This window comes from Octodon degus, unplaced genomic scaffold, assembly GCF_000260255.1.
Source record: "Octodon degus isolate 3935 unplaced genomic scaffold, OctDeg1.0 scaffold00212, whole genome shotgun sequence".
In the NCBI taxonomy this organism is placed as follows: Eukaryota; Metazoa; Chordata; class Mammalia; order Rodentia; family Octodontidae; genus Octodon; species Octodon degus.
In genome coordinates this window covers 3,591,759-3,612,776 of record NW_004524788.1, presented here as the reverse complement: position 1 = coordinate 3,612,776, position 21,018 = coordinate 3,591,759, and the positions used below count along the sequence as shown (strand labels likewise).

The following is a 21,018-nucleotide window of genomic DNA, read 5'->3' as shown; positions in this document are numbered from 1 at the left end:
GATTCCTGGTACCCCCACCCCCCCGAAAATAAAACCTGGATCTGGGGGTGGGAGTGAAGCTCAGCAGTAGAGCATTTGCCTGGCATGCACGAGGCCCCCTGGTCTTCAGCACCACAAAAAAACAAAGCCTGATTCTGCGCAGGAACCCAGGTACCAGAGTTCACACAGTGCCCAAGTTCAATGACCACCTGGCAATCCACAAAGGAGAAAGCCTATCTTTGTTAAGGGTAGGTTCTGGTCAAGTTAGAGTAGCTTGGTAGCTTCCCCAGGCCCCGCTGCCGCCTCTGAGGCACCTTTTCTCTTTTCTTCTTACAGTTTCTTCTACGCACAGACACACAAAAGGCATGTGGGTGTGATGGGGTAGAGGCGGGGGGAGATGGGCATTTATTCCAGGGCAGACACTGGGTCTAACCCTTCAGCTACTTCTCACTTAAGGCCCCACATCTCTACGTGAGGCAACGATGCTCACGACAGTGACATAGCAGCCTCCTTTCTGCCCGTGGCCTCCTACTCTACATAACGTGGCCTCTGCGTAACGCCCTGCTTCACCTCCCACCCATTTCCTTTTCGTTTCTTTTTTTTTTTTGCAGAACCGGGGATTGAACTCAGATCCTTGAGTTTGCCAGTCAAGCGCTTATCCTACTGAGCCATCTCCCTGGCCCCCTTCCTTTTCATTTCTTAAGCTCCTGGAACACTGACGACTCTTCAGTTCTTCTGAGCACGCCACTCCAAGTTCTGCCTTGTACCACAGGAGATTTGCCTATGCTGCTTCCCCTTCCAGAAATTTTTTTTTTTTTTAAATTTTGTGTGTGTGTGTGTGTGTGTGTGTGTGTGTGTGTGTGGCCAGCTCAGCCCACCAGGGGGAGGGGCTGGCTGGCATGTGGTGCTGGGGGATTGAACCGCAGTCCCTGTGCTTTGCTAAGCTTGTTCTAAGTAGGTGCTTTAGACCACTGAACCATCCCACCAGCCCCCCCAGCAATGTTTTCATCTCAGTGTAAATGCCTCACCACTGAACTCCATCCTCAGCACTTCCTCTTTTTAAATTTTATCCTGAGAGGCCCTCCCACAGCACTCTAGAGCAGAACTTGTCATATTTGCTCCAGCTAACAAGTCAGTTTACTTTCACAGCATGCTGGAACTGTTTTATTTATTGGTGTAACTCATTTTCTGACATTCCTGCAGAACTCCAGTTCTTTGAGTAGGCAGCCCGTCTGGTTTGCTCTCTGCAGCAACCTGGTTCCCAGCATGGTACCCTACACTCAGTCCACAGAGTACTGGCAATTCCTTTGACAGAGACAGCCGCAAGTCAGGGCAATGGCTCGTCCCAGGTCAGGGAATTGCTAGAGGGTCTGCGGGCCTACACTGGAAACTCTGACTCCTGATTCCACGCTCTCAGTGCGGCTGCTGGACCTGTGCTGAGAACTGGCCCCTCTCTTCCACCCCCATATGCCCCAGGCCACTTGCCCCTCTCTGTAGGGAGCTGGGATCAGGGGGAAGCTGGCCCACAAAGCTGAAGGGGACGTCAAAAATCAGCCGTCAAGATAAATGACATTAAAACACATCACAATTCATGCAAAAAAAAATTCATGAACCAAATGCCTTGACTGTTGTATCAAGACAGAATCCAGCTGTGCACTTGGAGAACCCAGCCCCCCGGTTCACCCTAGTCCCAGTCCTGTCGAATCCTGTCTTCACCCTAGTTGCTGGTATTCTGTTCATGAATTGATTTGCATTCATTACATGAGAGTAGTTTTTTCTTAAACTGGCAATTTAAGTCAGGGCCTTGTCTAGTCTAGAAAAGCATTTTACTGCTCAGCTATATCCACACCACTTCATCTTATTTTGAGATAGGGTCTTAGTAGCTGTCCCTGAACTTTGTGTTCAGCCTGCCCAGCTCATTTTGTTTTTATCTCAGTTACTGAGAGTGTGTGTGTGTGTGTGTGTGTGTGTGTGTGTGCACGTGCACGTGTGCATGCGCACGTGTTGGGGATCAGAACCAGGGCCTCGTTCTACCAAGCTGCACCCCAGCCCTGATTGCTCAGTTTGCAGTCCCTTAATTGTTATGCCTGAGCCAAGTCTCAGGCAAGCCCTGGCCAGGCTCAGCAGCCTGGGCTCCTAAAGGACTGCCTGGGCCTCTGGGAACCAACTGTCACAAGAGTAATGGGGCCCAGCACATGGCCCAGTCTCGAAGGCTGGTCAGCTCTGCTGTCAGCTGGACGCTGGGGCATCATGGGGGCTTCTACCTTCCTGTCTTCCTCTGTCCTCCTGAGGGGCTAAGAGCGATATCTACCTCCTGACCTGTCCATAGAGGAGGATTTTTTTTTGGGGGGGCCCGCTCAGGATGCCTTCAGGGCAGGTCTGATTTGGCTTGAGGATGAGGGGATAGAACCACAGCATCCTGAGCCTGACTGCTTTGTTTCAGCAGGCACTTAAAACACCTGAGCTGATGGACAGGCCCCCGCTGTCTATGGAGGGAGGTGTGGAGGGGTGTGCTGTTCCTTGCCAGCCAGATGCCCTACTATGAAGCAGCTGAGAGGCACCTCTGGGCCATCTACCTCCTTGCCCCCTCCCCTTCTACCCCAGGGAGGAGGACGGGAGGCCAGAGCACAGAGGCTGGTGTGCAGCAGGCCCCTGCTACGCCCTTTCCCCTTTTGGTACTGGCATCTCCAGCTGGGGGCACCACTGCAGCTTCCTTCTTCCCTGCTCTTTTGGCACAGAGCCAGCATGGAGGAAAGCAGAGCCCCAAGAGCTGGACCAGGGCTCCTGGGGGCGCAGTGCAGCACTCACACCTGCACTGGCCACCTCCACATCCCTACAGTGCCCCATACTGTGAGGTGATGCTGGGCGAGGGTTTCCTTCCATCCCTTGCACCACAGGGGGTCCTAAGCCCCCAGAAGTCCCTGCCCAGCCAGCACACAGTCACCTCCTTCTTCATCAGTTTGAGCTGCTCTTGGAACTTGGCATAGTCCCGCTCTTGCTCCAGGCGGATGCGCTTAGCCTCCTCCCGGCGCCGCACAGCGTGGTCTTGCTCCATCTTCTCCACCTGCTGCTTCTGCTGACGCTCCAGGTTCTCCAGCTCTGTGTCAAAGAATTTCTTCTTGGCCTGAAAGGAGCAAAAATTCAGAGAAATTCAGCAAAGCCACTTTCCATGTGGGAAGGCGGAGAGAGAGCAGAGCTTGTGCTGAGACCAGGGCCCGGTCACTTCACTTCTCCAAGTCACGTCTTCCACTGCAAGGGGAGAGCAGGCCATTGACCACGATGGCTGGTGCATGGCAGGACACCCCCTAGAAGGGCTCCTCTGTGACTCAGATGATCACTGGGATCTCCGCATTGCGCTTGAAGTCCCAGCCTAATGAGATGAGGAGACCCCAGGATCTGGGCAATGCTTGTGGGCTACTCTCCCCCCCAACCACCCCCCACTTCCGCAGCAGAAGGAGACAGAGGCAGAAGCCCCCAGGCCCCACTGTTCCCCACACTCACATTGATTTCTTGGTCAAAACGCTTGTGCATCTGTTCCAGCTGCAGCTCATGCTTGTGGCTCAGCTGGGTCTGATTCCGATGCTCCTCTTTCTGGAGCAGCCGAAGCTCTCGGAGTTCCTGGCGCCTGAAAGGTTAAAGGATGAACAGAGCTCATTTGGAGACTGTCCCTCAGGGATTGTAGTACTCACAGCTTGGGACAATGAGGACTGAATCATGAAACAGCTACACAAATTTTAGGCAGAGGTATGACTGGAACTCAGGCTGCATTAGATATTCACTGACAAACAAAACATGAATAGCCTCAATATATAAAGAGTATTTATGAAACAGTAAGAAAAGGAGATACTCTCCCAAAAAGGTAGCACAGAATATGACCAGACATGAAAGAAAAAACAAAAAAAAATTTATTCTCTATATGAGTAGGAAATGCAAATTAAGAAATGGCATTTACATGAGCTCAACAGGTTAGGGTAGAAGGGAAACATACTTTTATATAATGCTGATAGTTATAAGTTGGCACAATACTTCTGGAGAATTTGGCAGTAAGTTTATGCTTTCTGGCAAGGTAGTTCCACTTCTGAATTGACTAAGAATGTGTATAATAATGTTACCTAGACACATGGTCCCCCACACTCTTTGGGAGTTAGATCTAGGACTCTCTAAAATGCACGAATGCTCAGATGCCTTATATGAATGGTGCACCACTGCATAGAACCCTGCTCCCACATCTCAATCCGCCTGTTACCCCAATTCATCTCTAGGTAATTATAATACCTAATAAAAATCCAAATGCTACATAAATCATTGTGCTTTTAAGGCAACAATGACAAGAAAAGTTTGTACGTGTTCATCTTGTAACTCAGTTGTGTCCCAAATTTTCTGATCAAGGAGATTATGGGGCCACAGAGGAAAGTGATCAATGACACTGAGTGTGCCTAAGGAGAGTCACATGGAGAGAAGACATTCTCTCAGGCTTTCACAGAAAGCAAATTGGTCAAGCAATGGCCGTGACTCATCCACATGGCTGACACTGACAAAGGATCTACAGACTGCAGTAGATGTAATGTAACAAAAGTTATACTACTTGTTATATAGGTCTTGCTTTGTCTTGGTCTTGACTAACTAGCACAGAGTGTGGGAACGGAGTATGGAGGGTAAAGTCATATTAATATGCTGAGCTGTAAAAGGCTCAAGTCAACAACTTCTTTTTTTCTTTTTTTTGGAGGAACCAGGGATTGAACTCAGGCCCTGGCACCTGCCAGGCAAGCGTTTATTCCACTGAGCCATCCCCCTGGCCAAATCAGCAACTTCTGTCATTGACAGTCTTATGGAAAACCCACTACGATTATGGACTACTGGACTACATTGGAATATTTTGCTGAATTCAGGCACCTACAATATTTAAATGACAATGGAATGCCCTTCTCCGACAAAACAAAAAAGGGGGATACAAACGAATGACCAGTTTGTATCTGTGTGCTCAAAATACTTAAGACAGATACACAGCTGCACTCTCTTGGATCACTGAATAGAGAGATTTGTTCTAATAGTGTCTGTGGACAGGATACCATGTCTGCGTCTTGTGCAATGAATAACCACTAAGACAACAATATGAAACGTATTAATTAGTGAAACTGAGCTATTAATCAGTTTTGAAACTGTCTCACTGCTATTTGTTTCTCAAGAAAATTTTTTTTTTAAAAAAAGCTTGTACATGTTCAGTCCAGACGCCTTCCCCTTACGATTTTCAATCTGTGACTGAATGAATCTCAGGGATGTGGGGAGGGGCTAAGTTATGAACAAATGTCTACCAGTAGGGGTCTGAATAAACTACATCTACACAATGGACTTACATGTAGCCACAAAAAACATCAAGTTTTAGAAACTATATAATTACATGGCTGTATTTTTTTTCCAGAACCGAGGATTGAACTGAGGCCCTCGCGCTTGCCAGAGAAGCGCTTAATCTACTGAGCCATCTCCCTGGTCCCTTACATGGGAAAGCATCTATGAAAAATAAAAAGCTCATTAGAAGAGACAGAAAGATCTCTAAGTGAAAAGTGTAAGGTGTTAATGAGTGGTGTGGTGGTGCCCGCCTATAATCAGTCACCAGGAGCCTGAGGTAAGAGGATTGCAAGTGTGAACCCAGCCCAGACAACCTAGAGGCTCAAGTATTTATTTTATTTTACTTTTTATTTTTTTATGAGCAAAATATATTTATTGAGAGAAAGTAAGTTCCTGTCTGAGAGAGAGAGACAGGAGGGGGGCCCGAGCGGGTTGTCCCCCTCAAGTATTTTTTTAAAAAGGGATGGTGTGGGCTGGAGAGATGGCTCAGTGGTCTAAAACACCTACTTGGAACAAGCTTGGCAAGGCATCGGGACCGCGGTTCAATCCCCCAGCACCACATGCCAGCCAGCCCCGCCCCCTGGTGGGCTGAGCTGGCCACACACACACACCTCTCTCTCTCTCTCTCTCTCTCTCTCTCTCTCTCTCTCTCTCTCTCTCTCAAATAAATAAAAATTAAAAAAAATAAAATAAAATAAAAATAAAAAGGGATGGTGACATAGCTCAGTGTAAAGACCTTGGGTTCAATCTCTAGCACTGCAAAAAATCAAAAACCAACCAACCCAACAAAAATACAGAGGGAAAGGAAATGTACAACTGGTTACCTGGTAGGAAAGAGATTTTTCACTTTCTAAAGAAGTTTTAGAACCATGACATTAAAAAAACTATTCTAATAAAGATTTAAACTAAGCCATAAGGTCCATCTTAATTTTGTAACATGTGCGCATGCGTGTGTATGCCAGAGAAGACTGGCAAGTGGGGCCAGACATTAATTAACCACACTTCTTTCTGCGGCAGCCCAGAAAACACTGCTATGTATCATTTATGGAATAAAACAATAAAATGCTGCCAAGAAACCTTGACTATGCTGCTGTGAGCAGCGGGCTCCCTGGGAGTTAAGGTGCATGAGGTCTGAACTCTATTTCAGGCTGGCCTCCAGTCCCTGCGTGGTGACCCTGCAGGTGGCTTGGCCCTGGCTGGCCCTGCCTCTGGCTCAGATGGGCAGGACTGCTCACAGAGCCCTCACCAACCACGGGGTCCTCATTTGAATCTCAGCTCTGCTGACTTCCCAGCAAGAGTTCTGGGAGCCTTGCAGGCCCCTGGTTCCTAGTCTGTAAGGCGCAACTGACAGCCTCTAGCTCTCAGAGTCTCTGCGTGTTGAATGAGATGCTGCAGGGACAGCCTGTAAGTGCCAAGTGCACCAGCAACAGTGAAGCGCAAGGGGCAACGCTCCCTGTATGTTTGGGGAATGCCAGGGAGGCTTCCCACACTCACATAAGAAAGCCTCTTTCTGAGCATATTTTTCTAGAAACCAGAAAGGTCAGAGCGATTTTCCAGTGTTAAAGGAGAGTCCTGATTCAGGGAAACAAAGCTACACACACAGGATGTCAGACAGAAGGTGGGCGCTGGTTCCCAGTGTCCTGAACTTCATGTGCTCCCATGGGCACTAAGGCAGGCAGATGGCCAGGGAAGGAAATAACAGGAGGCCCTTGACATTCAGTGCAGAGCTCCTTATGTGCAAAAGCGCTGAGGTGCAGGTGTGCCCTGGCATCATCCTGGGGGATGGATTGGAGCCCACCCACACTCCTGCAGCCTGTGCTGGGATGTCTGACCCTGAGCCCACAGTAGCAACCACACCACCTCCTCGCAGCCTCAGCTTCCACGCTGGAGTGGCACACAGAGGCTCTTTTCAGCAGGGTGTGCATCCACCACCAGGCCACAGTGTGCTGCTTCTCTCTGGAGTGTGGCCACCCAGAAACTTCAATGCAAGGGACCTGAACTGTGATGGAAACCCAGCCGGGGAGGCCTGAAGCTTGAAGAGTCCAGGGATGGCATCTCCCAAGGGCCCCAGCCTCCCCAGCCCACATGGATAAGGACACATGAATGTGTATGAGTGTGTGTGTGTGTGTGTGTGTGTGTGTGTGTACATGCATGGGCACAGAAATGCCACCAACAGCCTCATCCTCTGGGCTCCAAGATAGGAGAAGCACCCCCGAAATATCCCACGCTGCTTCTATTGTTCTCTACGAAGTTTGCATTTTTAAAACATATGAACGTGTTTGGTGAGAGTTTTCTCCAAGCCTGTAATGAACTCAGCTTGTAAAGGTCTGGGCCCAAGGAGCCCCAGGCCTCGGAGGCTTCCCTAACTGCTTACTCCCCCATCTTCAGCACCCGCTTCCCTGGCAGTCGCATGCCCAGCAGGAACCTGCAGGGATTCTCCCATGCACAGACCTAGGTCGCCTTTCAGCTGTGTCCCTTGCCACTGGGGAGATCCAAGGCATGGAACTCATCTGCCAAGAAGGTTTCCTCATTTGCAGAAAGTGTCTCCCCACAGTGGGCTGCTGGGGCGCTGAGTAACTGAAAACTTCAAAGGAAGTTTCCTGCAAACAGCTTGCCCTCCCACCTCGTTCCTCAGTCCAACCCTTGTCAGCCATGCTGGGGTTGCCGCCTAGGTACTTACTGCATCTGATCCCCACCTCCCACCGCTGTCCTTGCCTGAGCCCAGCGCCTGGCTGTCTTGCTTGCAGTGGCCCCATCCCCTGCACCACTCTTGCCACTTCTCCAGCAGTCCGAGCAATCTTCCCAAGGGAAGTGTGAGCTGGTTGCTCCCCGCCATTGCCCTCCTGCCACAACTGGAATAAGGCATCCTTCCGGCCTGGCTCACAGGCCTATGTGACCTGGGTCCTGCCAACCTAAAGACTGTATAGCCTGTCCCCTGACCTGATGTTCCACACTCTAGCCCTGTCCTCTCAGATTCGGAAACAAACTGAGGAGTCACCCCATAGGCCCCATCATTACAGCTCCCTCTGTGCTCCCCCAGTTCTGCATACAGCTGGCTTCTCTCACCCCTTGAGCTCAAGGGTTCAAGAGCAGCAGCCTCTCCCCACCCAGGTGCTTTCTATCACCCATTACTTCATGTACAATGTCACCATTAAAACTTATCTCACATCTTGTGTGTTAGCCCATTAGGTGTAAGTTCCACAAAGGGAACAGCTTCATTTATGCGGGTTAGCATCCCATCCCTTCCTGGTGGGTGGGCAGACAGATGATGGGCAGATGGGTGGAGCAAGCAGGTGGATGGATGGTTGGGTGGACAGACAATAAATGGGTGAGGAGTTAGATGAATAAAGAGATAATAGATGAAAAATGGGTGAGAGGATGGATACATGCTTGGGTGGAGGGATGGAAGCCATCCCTATATCCCTATAGATGAACAGGTGGATGGATGGACAGAAGAATGGATGGATGTAAACATAATAGATGTATGGGTGGGTGGGTGGGTGGATGGATGTGTAGATGGGTGGATGGGTGGACAGATGACTACATAGATACATGGGTAGGTGAAAGGAGGGACAAATACCTAAGAAGAGTAGATCAGTGGTTGGCTTAATGGGTTATTGGGTTCATGAATAGATAACTGGGTAGGTAGACAGAATGGGTGACCAGAAGGATGAATGGATGGGTGGGGGGTGGGCTGGGTGGCCAGATGGATGGGAACATAGGATCTTAAGCAAATCTAGTTCCCTGTGTCTCCATTATTTGCCACTTCATACTAGAGACCAACAGCTCTCTCACCTAAAGGCCCAATGCCCTGCAGCCTACCCCATCCCTGCCAGGCTTGCCTCAGGAATCTCATCTCCTCGTCCTTCTTCTCATCTTCACTGATGATCTTCGAGGTGGTGATGCTCACTTCTACACCATCCACCACAAATTTGCGGGTCCGCTTCAGGGTTTTGTTGTGCAGCCTGGAGTCCTGACCAAGGAAAACACAGGGCAAAGCTTAGTATCTCAGCTAAGAATCTGGGGCTGACACAGCTCTCCTGGCCCTGTGTTCCTCTTAGCCCGAGCTCGTGACCTGGGGGGCTGCATGCCAGGGCCCTTGCTGCCCCTGATCTCAGCCTTCTCCTTGCTGCCAGACTCTCAGAAGCACAGGATATCAGAAGGAGCTGAGTCTTAAATCCCCACTGTACCACTTGCTGGCTCTGTGGCCCTGGGCAAGTCCTTGCCTGATCCTCAGCTTCCTCCACTGTCCATGGTTATAAAATTTGACAAAAGGCCATGCAAGGGCACACAGGGCAGGCCCAGCTCACAGTAAAGCTCGGTGTTTGTTATTTGTCTCTGACAGACCAGTCTCTTGTCTGTGATGCTCAAATCCAAAGTGACTCTGAAAACTAAGGGTTGTTTGCATAATGGATTTGGCAGCCAACATGGCCTGGCCTGAACTCCACCAGCAGCCACACCTGTCAGGAGCTGCAGGATTACTCCCCATCTTTATCTTTTACTGTGAATAACTGTGTATTTCACACCCAGCTGCTCAGGGTCCCGCCCTGACCCCAGGCAGTATCACAGTGGTACTTGTAAGGCACTACACCATTGGAAGAACGCAGTATAGCTCAGGTTCTGATGAGGGCTGGGGCCTGCACTGGCTTCCTCCTGACTTCCTCCTGCCCTTGGCCTCTGACCTCTCTGCTGAGTCCTGATGCCCTTCTTGGTGCAGCTGTGCCCAGCCCTTGCAACACACCCATCAAGGACATTCCTCTGTGAGCCAGGTGGGTGGATCTCGCATCCTGCTGAGCTCCCCTGTGCTGAATGGGGACCTACTCATGTCCCCCAGCACACTTGGCCTGGAGTACTCTTGATAGCAGAGGCAGAGGACCAGCTTGCCCAGGGGTGGCAAACCAATGGCACACGTGCCACAGCAAGCACACAGATCCCTCTCTCTGGGCATGTGAACCATGACATGACAGTAGCCAAGTGTCAGCTAACAGTTATTTTTTCTAAACTAAAGCCTCAGCATTCAGGCTTAACTGCAGTGTTGGCACTCCGTGATAAATAACTGGGCTTTGGGTCGTAGTTTGGGCACTTGGCCTCTACAAGGTTCTCCATCACTGAGCCCACCCAATCCGGATCTGTCAGAAGGGTCCAGCACACACTGGAGGATGCAGAACGGTCAGGACAGCAGTGAGAAATGAGGGAAGTAGGAGGAAGGGCATAGAGAGGAGGAAAGTCAAGGCCAAAATCCACAGGTGAAAAGTACTCTTGGTCACAGGTCTTCTGTGCCTGGAGTCACAGGGTCCTGGCCAGGCCAAAGGCACTGATGCAGCGTGTGGACCTTACTAGGCCAGCTGTGTCCCCTAATTCACAGCAGCCCAGAACATTTGTGATACCTGGGGTGGAGGGGAAGTTTTTTTTTTTTTTTTTCCTGGTACCAGAAATCAAACTTATGACCTCGCACTTGCCAGGCAGGCACTGTGCCAATGAGCTATATCCCTGACTCTGGGTTTATTTTTAGGAGAGGTTTATTTTTTGTTTTTGGTGCTGAGGACCAAACACCAGGGCTTCCAGCTTGGTAGGTAAGCATTCTACCACTAAGCCAAATCCCCAGCCCCCTTGGTTTTATTTTTAAAAGAAAAAATTTTCCAATATCTTTTTTAGGATAAGAAAGGAAGGCCATGCTTCTATGTAAAAGCTGCTGTCCCCAGCTGGGTGGCTACAGAGTAAAACAACCTACTCTACATTTTATGAAGAAATGGAAGACTTTGAAGGCTTCAAACCCAAAGAAATGCTAAGGCGAAGGCAATACTAACTACCCAGGTGTGATCAGTACACACTGAACAGATGTACGGAGTTCCTACACTGTAGGTCATACACATGGATGAGCATGGAAGACAGCCAATAAACGCTTTTGGGAACCAAATGCAAGCAGCAGTCCCCTGAGCACTCCCGTTCCAAGTCTGCGGCACAGTCAGTGGCATTACCTTGAGGGACAGCGAGCCTGACTCTCTGTTCAGGGACAGGTCGGCAGACAGGGAGGAGCTGTAGTCCATGCTCCCACAGGTGGACAGGCTGCCGGAGTCCGAGGCCCTCTTGGAAGGGCCTGGCACTGCCAGGGTGGGGAGCTCCAGGCTGCCATTGACCAGTTTCTCGCTGCCCAAGGTCTCCAGGGCGCTGCTATTGGGCCGGCTCTGGCCTGCCATTTGGGACCTGCTGGCTGCAGGACTGAGGTCCCCCGCCTGGTCAGTGACTTGTTTCTCCTCAGCCACCTGAATTCTGGCATCCATGGACACTGGCCGGGACTTCCGGAGGGGAACAGGCACGGCTGGGCCATTCTCACTTGCAGGGGCTCCATCTGGCACGTGGGCAGCTGGGACGGCTCCATCCCCAGAAGGCTGGCTACAGGGCCCGTTCACACTGTCCTGAGGCTGGCTGGGTGGCAGTGGCATAGAAGATTCCTGGAGTTTGTTGGCATTGAGGCTCAGCCGATTTGCCTCAGAAGAGTCCTGAGTGTCATTCCCAAGGGACTGAAAAAAAAAAAAGAAGAGTTGAGATTACAAAAAGGAGAGTTGAGATAGAAGATGTTGCTGTCTATCCATGGGGACGGTGAGAAACACAGCAGGGCTGAGGCAGACCACCCCAGCGTGGGGCTGGGGCCAGGCCAGTAGAGGAGGAAATGCTCTAAAGCACAGCCTCCACCACCCCTCACTGCCTCATTAATAATGCACTAGGACATGCGGTAATATACTACCCTATGAGAAATGACTATTTAGTGTGAGGAATAGCAATCTCTGGACCCTCTTTAATCTTAGCTTAAATTAGTAACTGCTAGGAGCACAGGCAAATGTGGCCAGCAGGAAGAAGGGCCCAGCGCCTGCTCTTCCAATTGTGACAATGGGGGAAAAGGGACCTTCCTTCCACCCTCTGGAGGCCAGACCTCCTGATTTCTCAAGTATGGAAAAATAGATAAATAAAGTGACTGCTCAGCTTGATGAAGAAACTGAGAGCCACACAGCGACTCTCCAGGAAGGCCTTCCTTCCCAGCGGCAATCTTCTCCCTCCCCTCAATACAATCCATCTTCACTCTGCCTGGAAGCCTCCACCTGGAGGTGAGTCTGCCTGTTACCAGCTGGAGTCCAATGGGATCACATTCAATGTTCTTCTGAGTCCTGCCAGCCTCGTTTTTGCCTTTGGACAGGGTGACTAGCAGAGGAAACTCAATCTACTTTCTAGTCAATATCCAGGACAATAGTTCAAAACCACAGAACTAATGCTGCCGCGCTCACATTAATACCCAGCCCCTGCCTAAAGTCCTCTGTGGCTCCCACTGTCCCCAGGAGGATCAGCTTCCTGTCTGTGGGCTTGACAGTGTCTTGCCTCCCACCCCTTCCTGCCTCCTCAGCCCCCCCTCGGCAGCCACGTCACCAGCGTAGGTCCCCTCCTGGAGACAGATCAGCTGAAATTCCTCCACTCCCTGCCTACAATTGTCCACCCAGCTGGGAATTTCCCAACTCAGACGTCTGCTTTCCCATCTGGAGACGGGGGCTTGGGGCTCCATGGCTGGCTGGATCCCACCCACCCTCTTGTGGCTTTTTGTGTTCTGGGGTGAGGGGTTCACAATAGCTATATTAAACCTAAGAAAGCTGCACTGTCCCCAGCAAGCAGATGTGGGCCAGCTCTGCTGATGGGCAAGTCCAAGCCTGCTTTTCTGGGCACAGAGATGATCAAGATAGCTCCTGGAGGGAGCTCCCCTACACAGCTCACCCAGGGACCACAACAGGCTCCAGCACACTGACATGTCAGGCTTGCCTCAAATAGTTTTATCAAGTTAAATTTGCTGCTATTGCTAATTAAATTCAGAAAATGCTGAATCTGCAGATGGGTTACAAATGCACTGAGTCACTGGTCTCCTGAGCCTTGGGGTGGCCAGATGGGGTCCGGATAGCCAAAGTCTCCGGCCAGTTGCTGCTGACCATATGCTGCCTCACCTGTTTATGCCAAAGGGTGCTAAAGACATCCACATGAGCCATGCCAGAGAAAAGACCAGGAAGTGACAACTCAGTGATTGACTCTTGTAAATGGGAAGGTTTCACGAGAGAATCTAGATTCCTGGCCTCTCCTGAAAATTTCAGAATCTGGCCAACACCCACCCCCGTGGCCTCAGTCCACCCTGTGCACCCTCTTACATAACCTGCTGCGTAGGCATCTGAACCTCGGAGCTAGGCAGGAGAGGAACAGAATTCTTCCCTGCTTTCAGCTCCTCAAGCCCAGGCCTGTGGATTCCGGCCCTCCCTGGCCCCCCGCGCTTCTTGCACTTACAGCATCCTCCTCTTCCCCCTCGTCCCGGCCGTCCTCAATCTCCTCCATCACTTCGGCCTTGGCCTCGGCCACCAGCTCCCGCAGGGCCTTGTTACTGGTGACGCTGCTGACGAAGGGGTGCTGAGGAGGCAAACACATCTGTGTGAGGACAGCTGGCATCTGGGGGGAGCCGCTGGGGGAGCCGGTCCTCAGGGAGGAGAGGGCCACACACAGCCCTGCATGATGAGTGAACATGAACTCAATCTGGGAAACCCAGAGGCAGCTTAGAAGTCTGCATGCGGTGGAAAGAGGGAAATCCCAGCTCTTCTGCTCACAAGCTGTGTGACCCTGAGCATGTCACTTCACCCCAGAGACCCTGGAGACGGTAATGTCAATGCCACATGAAGGTCACGAAGATGAAATGAGAGAACACAAGTATGTGACAGCTTAAGGGTCAACGCAGGAGGGGTCAAAGCAATGCTTGAGGGGTTTTACTGGCATAGTTGCTCATTTTCTATTTAAAAGGTTTTGATGAACAGTTTTACAAATACGCCACATATATACTAATATTACTGAGTTATAGCTTACATGCGGTAAGGCTCATGCATTGTTAAGACTGCTAACGCTTCCTATTTATACAACACTCTGATAAAGACAGAGGATATTTCAGCCAGGCCTGGTGGTACACAGCAGTAATCCCACTACTGAGGGAGGCTGAAGCAGGAGGATTGCAAGTTTGAGCCCAGCATAGGTAGTTAGCGAGATCTCATCTCAAAATAACAAATAAACAGAGATGGAGATGTAGCTCAGTGCAAAGGATTCAACCCTCAGTACTGCCAAGAAAAGATACAGATCATTTCCACCATGCTGGAGAGCTCCTGGCCTTGGCTTGCAGCACCTACTCCCTGGCCGTCCACCTCCAGAGTCCAATTCTGCCTGCTCTTCACTTCCTACGCAGAGTGTCAAGCATAGAAGTCGTCAGTGTTGCCTTTCTCACTCAATGTCATGCTTGGACATTGTTGTGTGGTTTAGTAAAGTGTGTGTGTGTGTGTGTGTGTGTACACACGTGTGCATGTGTGTGGTGCAATGCTGGGACTCAAACCCAGAGCCTAGTGCACACTACGGAGGAAATCACACGCTCTGCCCCTGAGCTCTGTCCCCAGCCCAGTGGTCCCTTTATTACACAGCATGAATATGCCATAGCCTGTTTATTCGCTGGTGGACTCGTAGGTCACTTCCCAGTTTTAGTGACCATGTGTGACATCACTGCAAGCAGAGGTATATATGATGTCACTTTTGGATGGATGCAGGCGCTTGGTTTTAACAAAAGAAATGTGAATTCTTTTTTTCTTTCTTTTTTTCTGCAGGGTCTTATTATGCAGCTCAGACTTGTAGTGATCCTCCTATTTTCAGCCTCCCACCGCTGGGATTTCAGACATGTGTGGCCAGCTCAGCGCGCCCGGGTCAGGGCTGGTGTAGCATGTGGTGCCAGGGACTGGGGTTTGGTCCCTGCACTTGCCTAAGCAGGCGCTTCGTCTGCTGAGCTGTCTTGCTGGCCAGAAAAACGAATTCTTGAAGCAGAGTGGTACATGTTCCATTCTCAACATTCACAGAAGCAGCACAGTTTTATAAAGTTAATGCAAAGGTGTTAAATCTCTGCAAGGCATCCGGGTGGACAGAAGCCCACCCTAAGGAGCCTCCTCCGAGCCCCGGGGTGCGGCTGGCGGGAAGGGATTCCTCGCCCACTGCTCACCCGGGCCCTGGGAAAGCAGTGGAGGGCAAGAGATGGGGGAGTCGTGAAGTTGGAATTTGTTCATTTGAAATTTTGTAAGAAGGCTCTGTTGAAAATTTACTGCTTTACTATCAGGAATTTTATCTGCAGAACAGCGTCAACAAGATTGCTGGGAAAGTATGTAGGACGAAAGGATACATTTCTCTCACTTTAAAAACACATTCAGAGCTGGTATGTTCGCCATAAATCATTCTTATCTGCTTGCTCATTTAAAACTGCTCGGCCTGGGAATGCAGCTGTGTCGAGCCCTTGCCCATGCACGAGGCCCTGGGTTCCAAGCCTGGCACCATGAAATAAAGCACAAAAATTCCCTGGGCAAAGGCAGCAGCCTCTCCCGCTTGCTCTCCTGAGTGCCGTCACTGCCATGGCTCCTACTGAGCCCTGTCGTCCACCTCTTCCTAAGCCAGTCCAGCTTCCTCCAGTTCTGCCCATCTGGTGAGAATTTCATGAATTTATCTGCTTTGCTCACTCACTTTCCCATTTACTTGCTGCTCTGTTCCACAGCTGCACAGTGGCGCCAGCGAGGTGACCCGCCAGGCGCGGTGTAAGCCTGTGAGGGAATGGACAGCCGAAGGCATGGACCTGTATGATCAACAAGACCGTGGCGGAGCTCTCTGGGGCCTGTGCAGCGGCAGGTGCCTCCCTAAGGAGGTCAGGGCTTACGGATTATGGTGGCATAGCCAGTCCACCTCGGGTCAAATCCAGCTTCCACAACTAGCTTGGGCAAATCATGAAACCTCTCTCAGCCTCAGTTTACTCATCTGTATTGTAAGAACACAGCTATAGCTATTCCATGTACCAGAGGTGCTCACAACGTGGCAGCTGCCATGGTTACCATCGCCATCAGCACACTGTCACTGTGACCATCACTCCTGTCCTCACCACTCCCATCATTCACCAATCACTGCCACCACCCAGCATCTCCAGCAGCAGCAGCACAATCCAGGAGGCCCTTGTTGGGCTCCTGGCCACTCCTCCACCCACACAACACAGCTTTTTTGGGAGCAAGGCTGAGACCCAAGATGCCGAGGGTTCCTGAGCTCCACACTGAGTGCCTCACGCACATAACTGAGTGAGCCGCCGACGGTGCTTCACTGCAGCAGCTGAAGTGGACAAGGCAGAAATGAACACCACAGTGAAGGATTCGGGAAATGCTAAATCTACTCCAGGGGCCAGGGAGACAGCTCAGTGGCTTATGTGCCTGCCTGCCAGGTACAAGGTTCTTGATCCCCAGTACCACACACACACAAAACAAATACTACTCCAGGGCACTCCATAGACGGACTGAATTAGTGGCTGCTTGCCGTGGCCAGGAGCTTCACTTTCTGTAGGCAGGACCACGGCTCACTGCCTGCCCTAGAGCACCACAGTCTGTGGGAAGGAAGGAAGCAGTGAGAAAAATGGCCACGGAGAGGGCCAGCAGGGCACTCCTGGGACACCAGGGCAGGACACCTGCCTAGGACACACAGCTCAGATGGCTGGGGCTCCACACTGCACTGGCTCCGTTGCCCCCAGGGAGTGCTCAGGGAAGCCTCTCTCCAGCCCCCAGGCCACCAAAGCCCCTTACAGGGGTCCTGGCAATGCCTCAAGGGGAAGAAGGCTTCTAGATGACCAGCGGGGCTGGCCACTGACCAGTCCCTTCAGAAAGGGGCTTAAGAAAGGTGGCTGTTCAGGGCCACCACTGCTGGAAGCCCCAAGATGCCAAGACGAGGATGGCACCACGCAGCTTGCCAACTGGACAGCCCTCAGGCCGGCTTCCCTCCTACCGTCTAAACACACACCCTCTTAAAGAATTTGAGCCCATTTTTAGTTCTTCATGAGTGTTTAGAAATCACCAGCCAGGGGCCTTAATACTCCACGGCCGGTTGTGAAAAATGCCTCATGGGGCTCTCAGGGTTTCAAGCGCCAGCAGAGTCAATCCTCTCTCCTGTCTGAGGCTCTCCGCTCTCACTCTTTTCTCTATCATTCTTTCTTTTTTTTTTTTTTTTGGAACAGGGGATTGAACTCAGGCCCTTGCGCTTGCCAGACAAGTGCTTATTCTATTGAGCCATCTCCCCAGCCCTATCATTCTTTCTTTTTCTCCTTCATTCATGTGGGGAGGTGACTGACCAGAGCAACACACAGGCTCTGGAACCAAACCACCAGGATCAGAACCCTAGCTGTGTCTCTGGGGGAGGTCTTGGGGGAAGAACTTTCCAAGCCAAGCAGAGCGCCAGTGCAACGGCCCTGCAGCAGGAGCATGTCTTGTGCGCTTGAACAGCATGGCCAGGGTGGACGAGGTCAACAATTGAGGCGGGTAGAGCACACAGGGTCTCACAGCTCACAGAGGCTCGGCCTGGGACTCCGAGCGGCATGGCAGCCACTCGGGAGCTTGGATGCAGAAGGACAAGAGCTGACCATGTTCCCAAGCCTTCCTACGCCTGCTAAGCTAAGAACAGATGGAGAGATGGCAGAGAGATAGGGAGGAAGCCATCCTGCAGGTGGAATGCGGCAGCGGCTCAAGATGGTGGCGGTCACGGAGGGGGTACGTGGGCAGATTTCAGGTGTGTCCTGAAGGCCAGGCAGCAGTGCTCCTGCCCTAATGGCCATAGAAGAGGAGAGAGAGGCGGCCTGCAGGGTCTGAGGCCTGAGCTGGCAGAGGACTGAAGCTGCTGCAGGCTGAGCTGGGATGGCCATGCGTAGTGTGTGGACCAGGCAGGGTTCAGGGCTCGCTGTGGCCACCATCAGTGAGAGATACCTACTGGACACTGAGGGGAGACAGATAAACACTGCCAGCCCTGGAGAAGTGGGGGCAGCCTGGGTGAAGGTCGCTGCAAATAGGATGAGATGGGCAGGGTGAGCGGCGATGTGGGAAAGACGTCCACATTTGCCAGATGGGTGGAGGAGGACCATGAAAAGGAGACCCAGTGTGCACGGGGCCTGGAGGTCCTGGAGGTCAAGTGCAGACAGAGGCAAGGAAGGGTGCTGGACTGTGGCCGATGCTGTCGACGGGCTCAGGGGGACAAGCACCCAGACCTAGGCTGACTGTTGTGTTCATCAACACAGACATCACTGATGACCTTGACCAGGACGGGTGTAAGAGTGGGTGAGCTTCAGAACAAATTAGACGGGCCTCTCTGCTGCTAAGAAGGGCATCTCCTCTTTCGGGTCCTCCTTTCCAAGATGACAAAAAAAAGAAGGAACAACAGTAGTGCCAAAAAGGGCCGCGGTCATGTGCAGCCTATTTGCTCTATGAACTGTGCCTGGTGCGTACCCAAGGATAAGGATATTAAGAAGTTTGTCATTTGGAACATAGTGGAGGCTGCCGCCGTCAGCGACATTTCCGAAGCGAGTGTCTTCGACGGTTATGTGCTTCCCAAGCTGTATGTGAAGCTGCATTATTGTGTGAGTTGTGCTATTCACAGCAAAGTGGTCAGAAATCGATCTCGTGAAGCCCGTAAGGACCGAACTCCTCCACCCCGATTTAGACCTGCTGGTGCTGCCCCACGACCTCCACCAACGCCCATGTAAGGGAAGCTGGGTCTTAATGGACTGAAGAAAACTCTCTTGAGAAAAAAATAATAAATTGAATGTTATACTTTAAAAAAAAAAAGAGAGAGAGAGAGAGAGAAGAAGGGCATCTACAGAACCACATTTGCTAGCACCATTGTGTGAGCCAAGTGCCAGCCACATGGAGAGATGAGGACACCGAGGCCCAGAGAGACCTACCCGGATTCCAGAGCCTGGGTTACTAACTAGGGCAGGATGCTGCTCCAAAGACTATCTGTGGGAGTGAATGAACGAACCATAAGACCCTGGGGGCGTGAGTCACAGAGGCACTGGGGACAGACAAGAAGATGGGACCCCTCCCAGAAGCAGGGAGGCTGAAGTTGGGGCACAGACAGCTGCAGAGCAGGCGCTGGGCAGCCAAGATCTGTACCTACTTCTGGCACTCAGCGCCAGGTGACCTTGGGCAAGTTACTTCCCCACTCCAAGCCTTGGCCTGCTCATCTCCCCTGTGTAAGACTGTCCCTGCCCTCCCCATCTCGGAAATAGCAAGGTGCATAGAAAAGGCTGGTGGCAGCACCAGCTCTGAAGGGGTCTCATTGTTCTGAGAGATCTCTGCTTTCTGTTGCAACCCGTCTGCCGTCTGCTCAGAGTCCCCGGCAGGATATTTTATCCAACTATGGAGCGGAAATTCCTGGCTCAGCCTGAGGCTCTGGGGCTGCTGAGTGGGCTGAGGACAGCTGGTCTCTTCCCTGCAGAATGTCCTGTGGGCCGGATGCATGGGGCAGGAGGGGCCAGCTCGCAGGAAATATTTGGGCCTGAGTGGCTTGGAGCTTTGGCATCTGACAGCGACAGCAGCCTCCCCACAGCCAGCAAACACCGCAATACCCAGAAAATGAGGCCATCTGGAACTCCAGATATTTGCTTTTAAGCAGACTACAGAAACGTAAAAGGAACAATCAGGACCTTTGAACAGACAGGCCCCGTTGCGCATTCGGGCTCCTCTATGTTTCTAAACAATAAATTCACCCTATCAAGCATCCCTTCTGCACTGCACATACCAGTTAAGCTAAGTGCTCGATGGTGTCTTCTCACTGAATCCTCACAATCACTCTGCGAGGAGGCCATCTCTATTACTACCCACTCTGGAGCACAGAGAGATTGCACAGCCAGTAAGAGACTAGGACTTGAACCCAGGACTTTCCAACCCCGGCTCATACTTGTAATCGCTAAGATGCCCTTAGCCACAAAGATGCGTTCTAAGCCCAAATATTAACCACCTTCAGACCTGGTGCCTGGCACACAGTAGGTAGCTGGTGGAAGCTGGGTGGGCTTAGGAAAGGACTTTCATTAGGCCAGTAGAGTGGGCAGGGCAGTGGAGGGACAGCCCCACTGTACAAGGCAGGCCCACTTCCTCTCTCTTCTATCAGTGGGTGCGGGTGTGAACGCTCTGGCGCTCACCCCAGCAGCAGCTGCAGCACTGCTGGGAAAAGGAGGCTCACAACTATATTGACAAGATTCAAGGACGCAACCCTCTTTCCCATGCTAAGGCTGGGCAGCAGCTAATGGAACACTCAGGTCCCCTAGTCCCACACAAAGCACCCACTTGTTCCATAGAAAATCAGACAATGTCTCCCCTTTTGCATGAGCCCAAGTCCCGTGTGACCCTGTGTGTACACCCCCACCCCATCACGGGGCTGGTCCAGTTGCCAGGCGGGTGGGTGCGGTGGTGAGGGGGCAGCCACACCTGGGTCGCTGATGCACTCATCTGCCTGCCCAGAAAAGGGGCGACTCACCTCGAGCAGCTGCGCGGCGGTGGGGCGCGTCTCCGGGTTCTTATCCAGGGCTACCTTCAGGAAGTCCCGGAACTGCGCTGACCTGAGAGCAGAGGCTTGGGCAGCAGGCGCAGGGCTGGGAGGTGAGGCACCCCCATGCCCAGACCCCCAAGGAGTTACCTGCTCTAAGGACAGGGTACACCTTTATGGGCTGAAGTGGAGCACCCAAAGAGCAGGGGCCTGCTAGGCCATCCAGTGAGGACAGCAGCCCAAGCTTCCTTTTCCAAACTCAGGGGGCTGCTAGGGCTTGACTTGGGCTCTCAGGCCCACCATGGGATCAACTTGGTT

General features: G+C 51.7%; 1 protein-coding gene across 1 annotated transcript in view; it reads right to left on the bottom strand.

Moving 5' to 3' along the window:
• Stk10 (serine/threonine kinase 10) overlaps nt 1-21,018 on the bottom strand; it is a 120,981-nt gene that overhangs the window by 30,292 nt on the left and 69,671 nt on the right. The window contains exons 7-12 of the mRNA XM_023705042.1: nt 20,692-20,773; nt 13,639-13,758; nt 11,304-11,846; nt 9,168-9,298; nt 3,481-3,604; nt 2,924-3,103 (exon numbers count right to left, since the gene is read on the bottom strand). Of these exons, the coding sequence (XP_023560810.1) occupies nt 2,924-3,103; nt 3,481-3,604; nt 9,168-9,298; nt 11,304-11,846; nt 13,639-13,758; nt 20,692-20,773 (1,180 nt within the window). The remainder of the gene's footprint in view (nt 1-2,923; nt 3,104-3,480; nt 3,605-9,167; nt 9,299-11,303; nt 11,847-13,638; nt 13,759-20,691; nt 20,774-21,018) is intronic.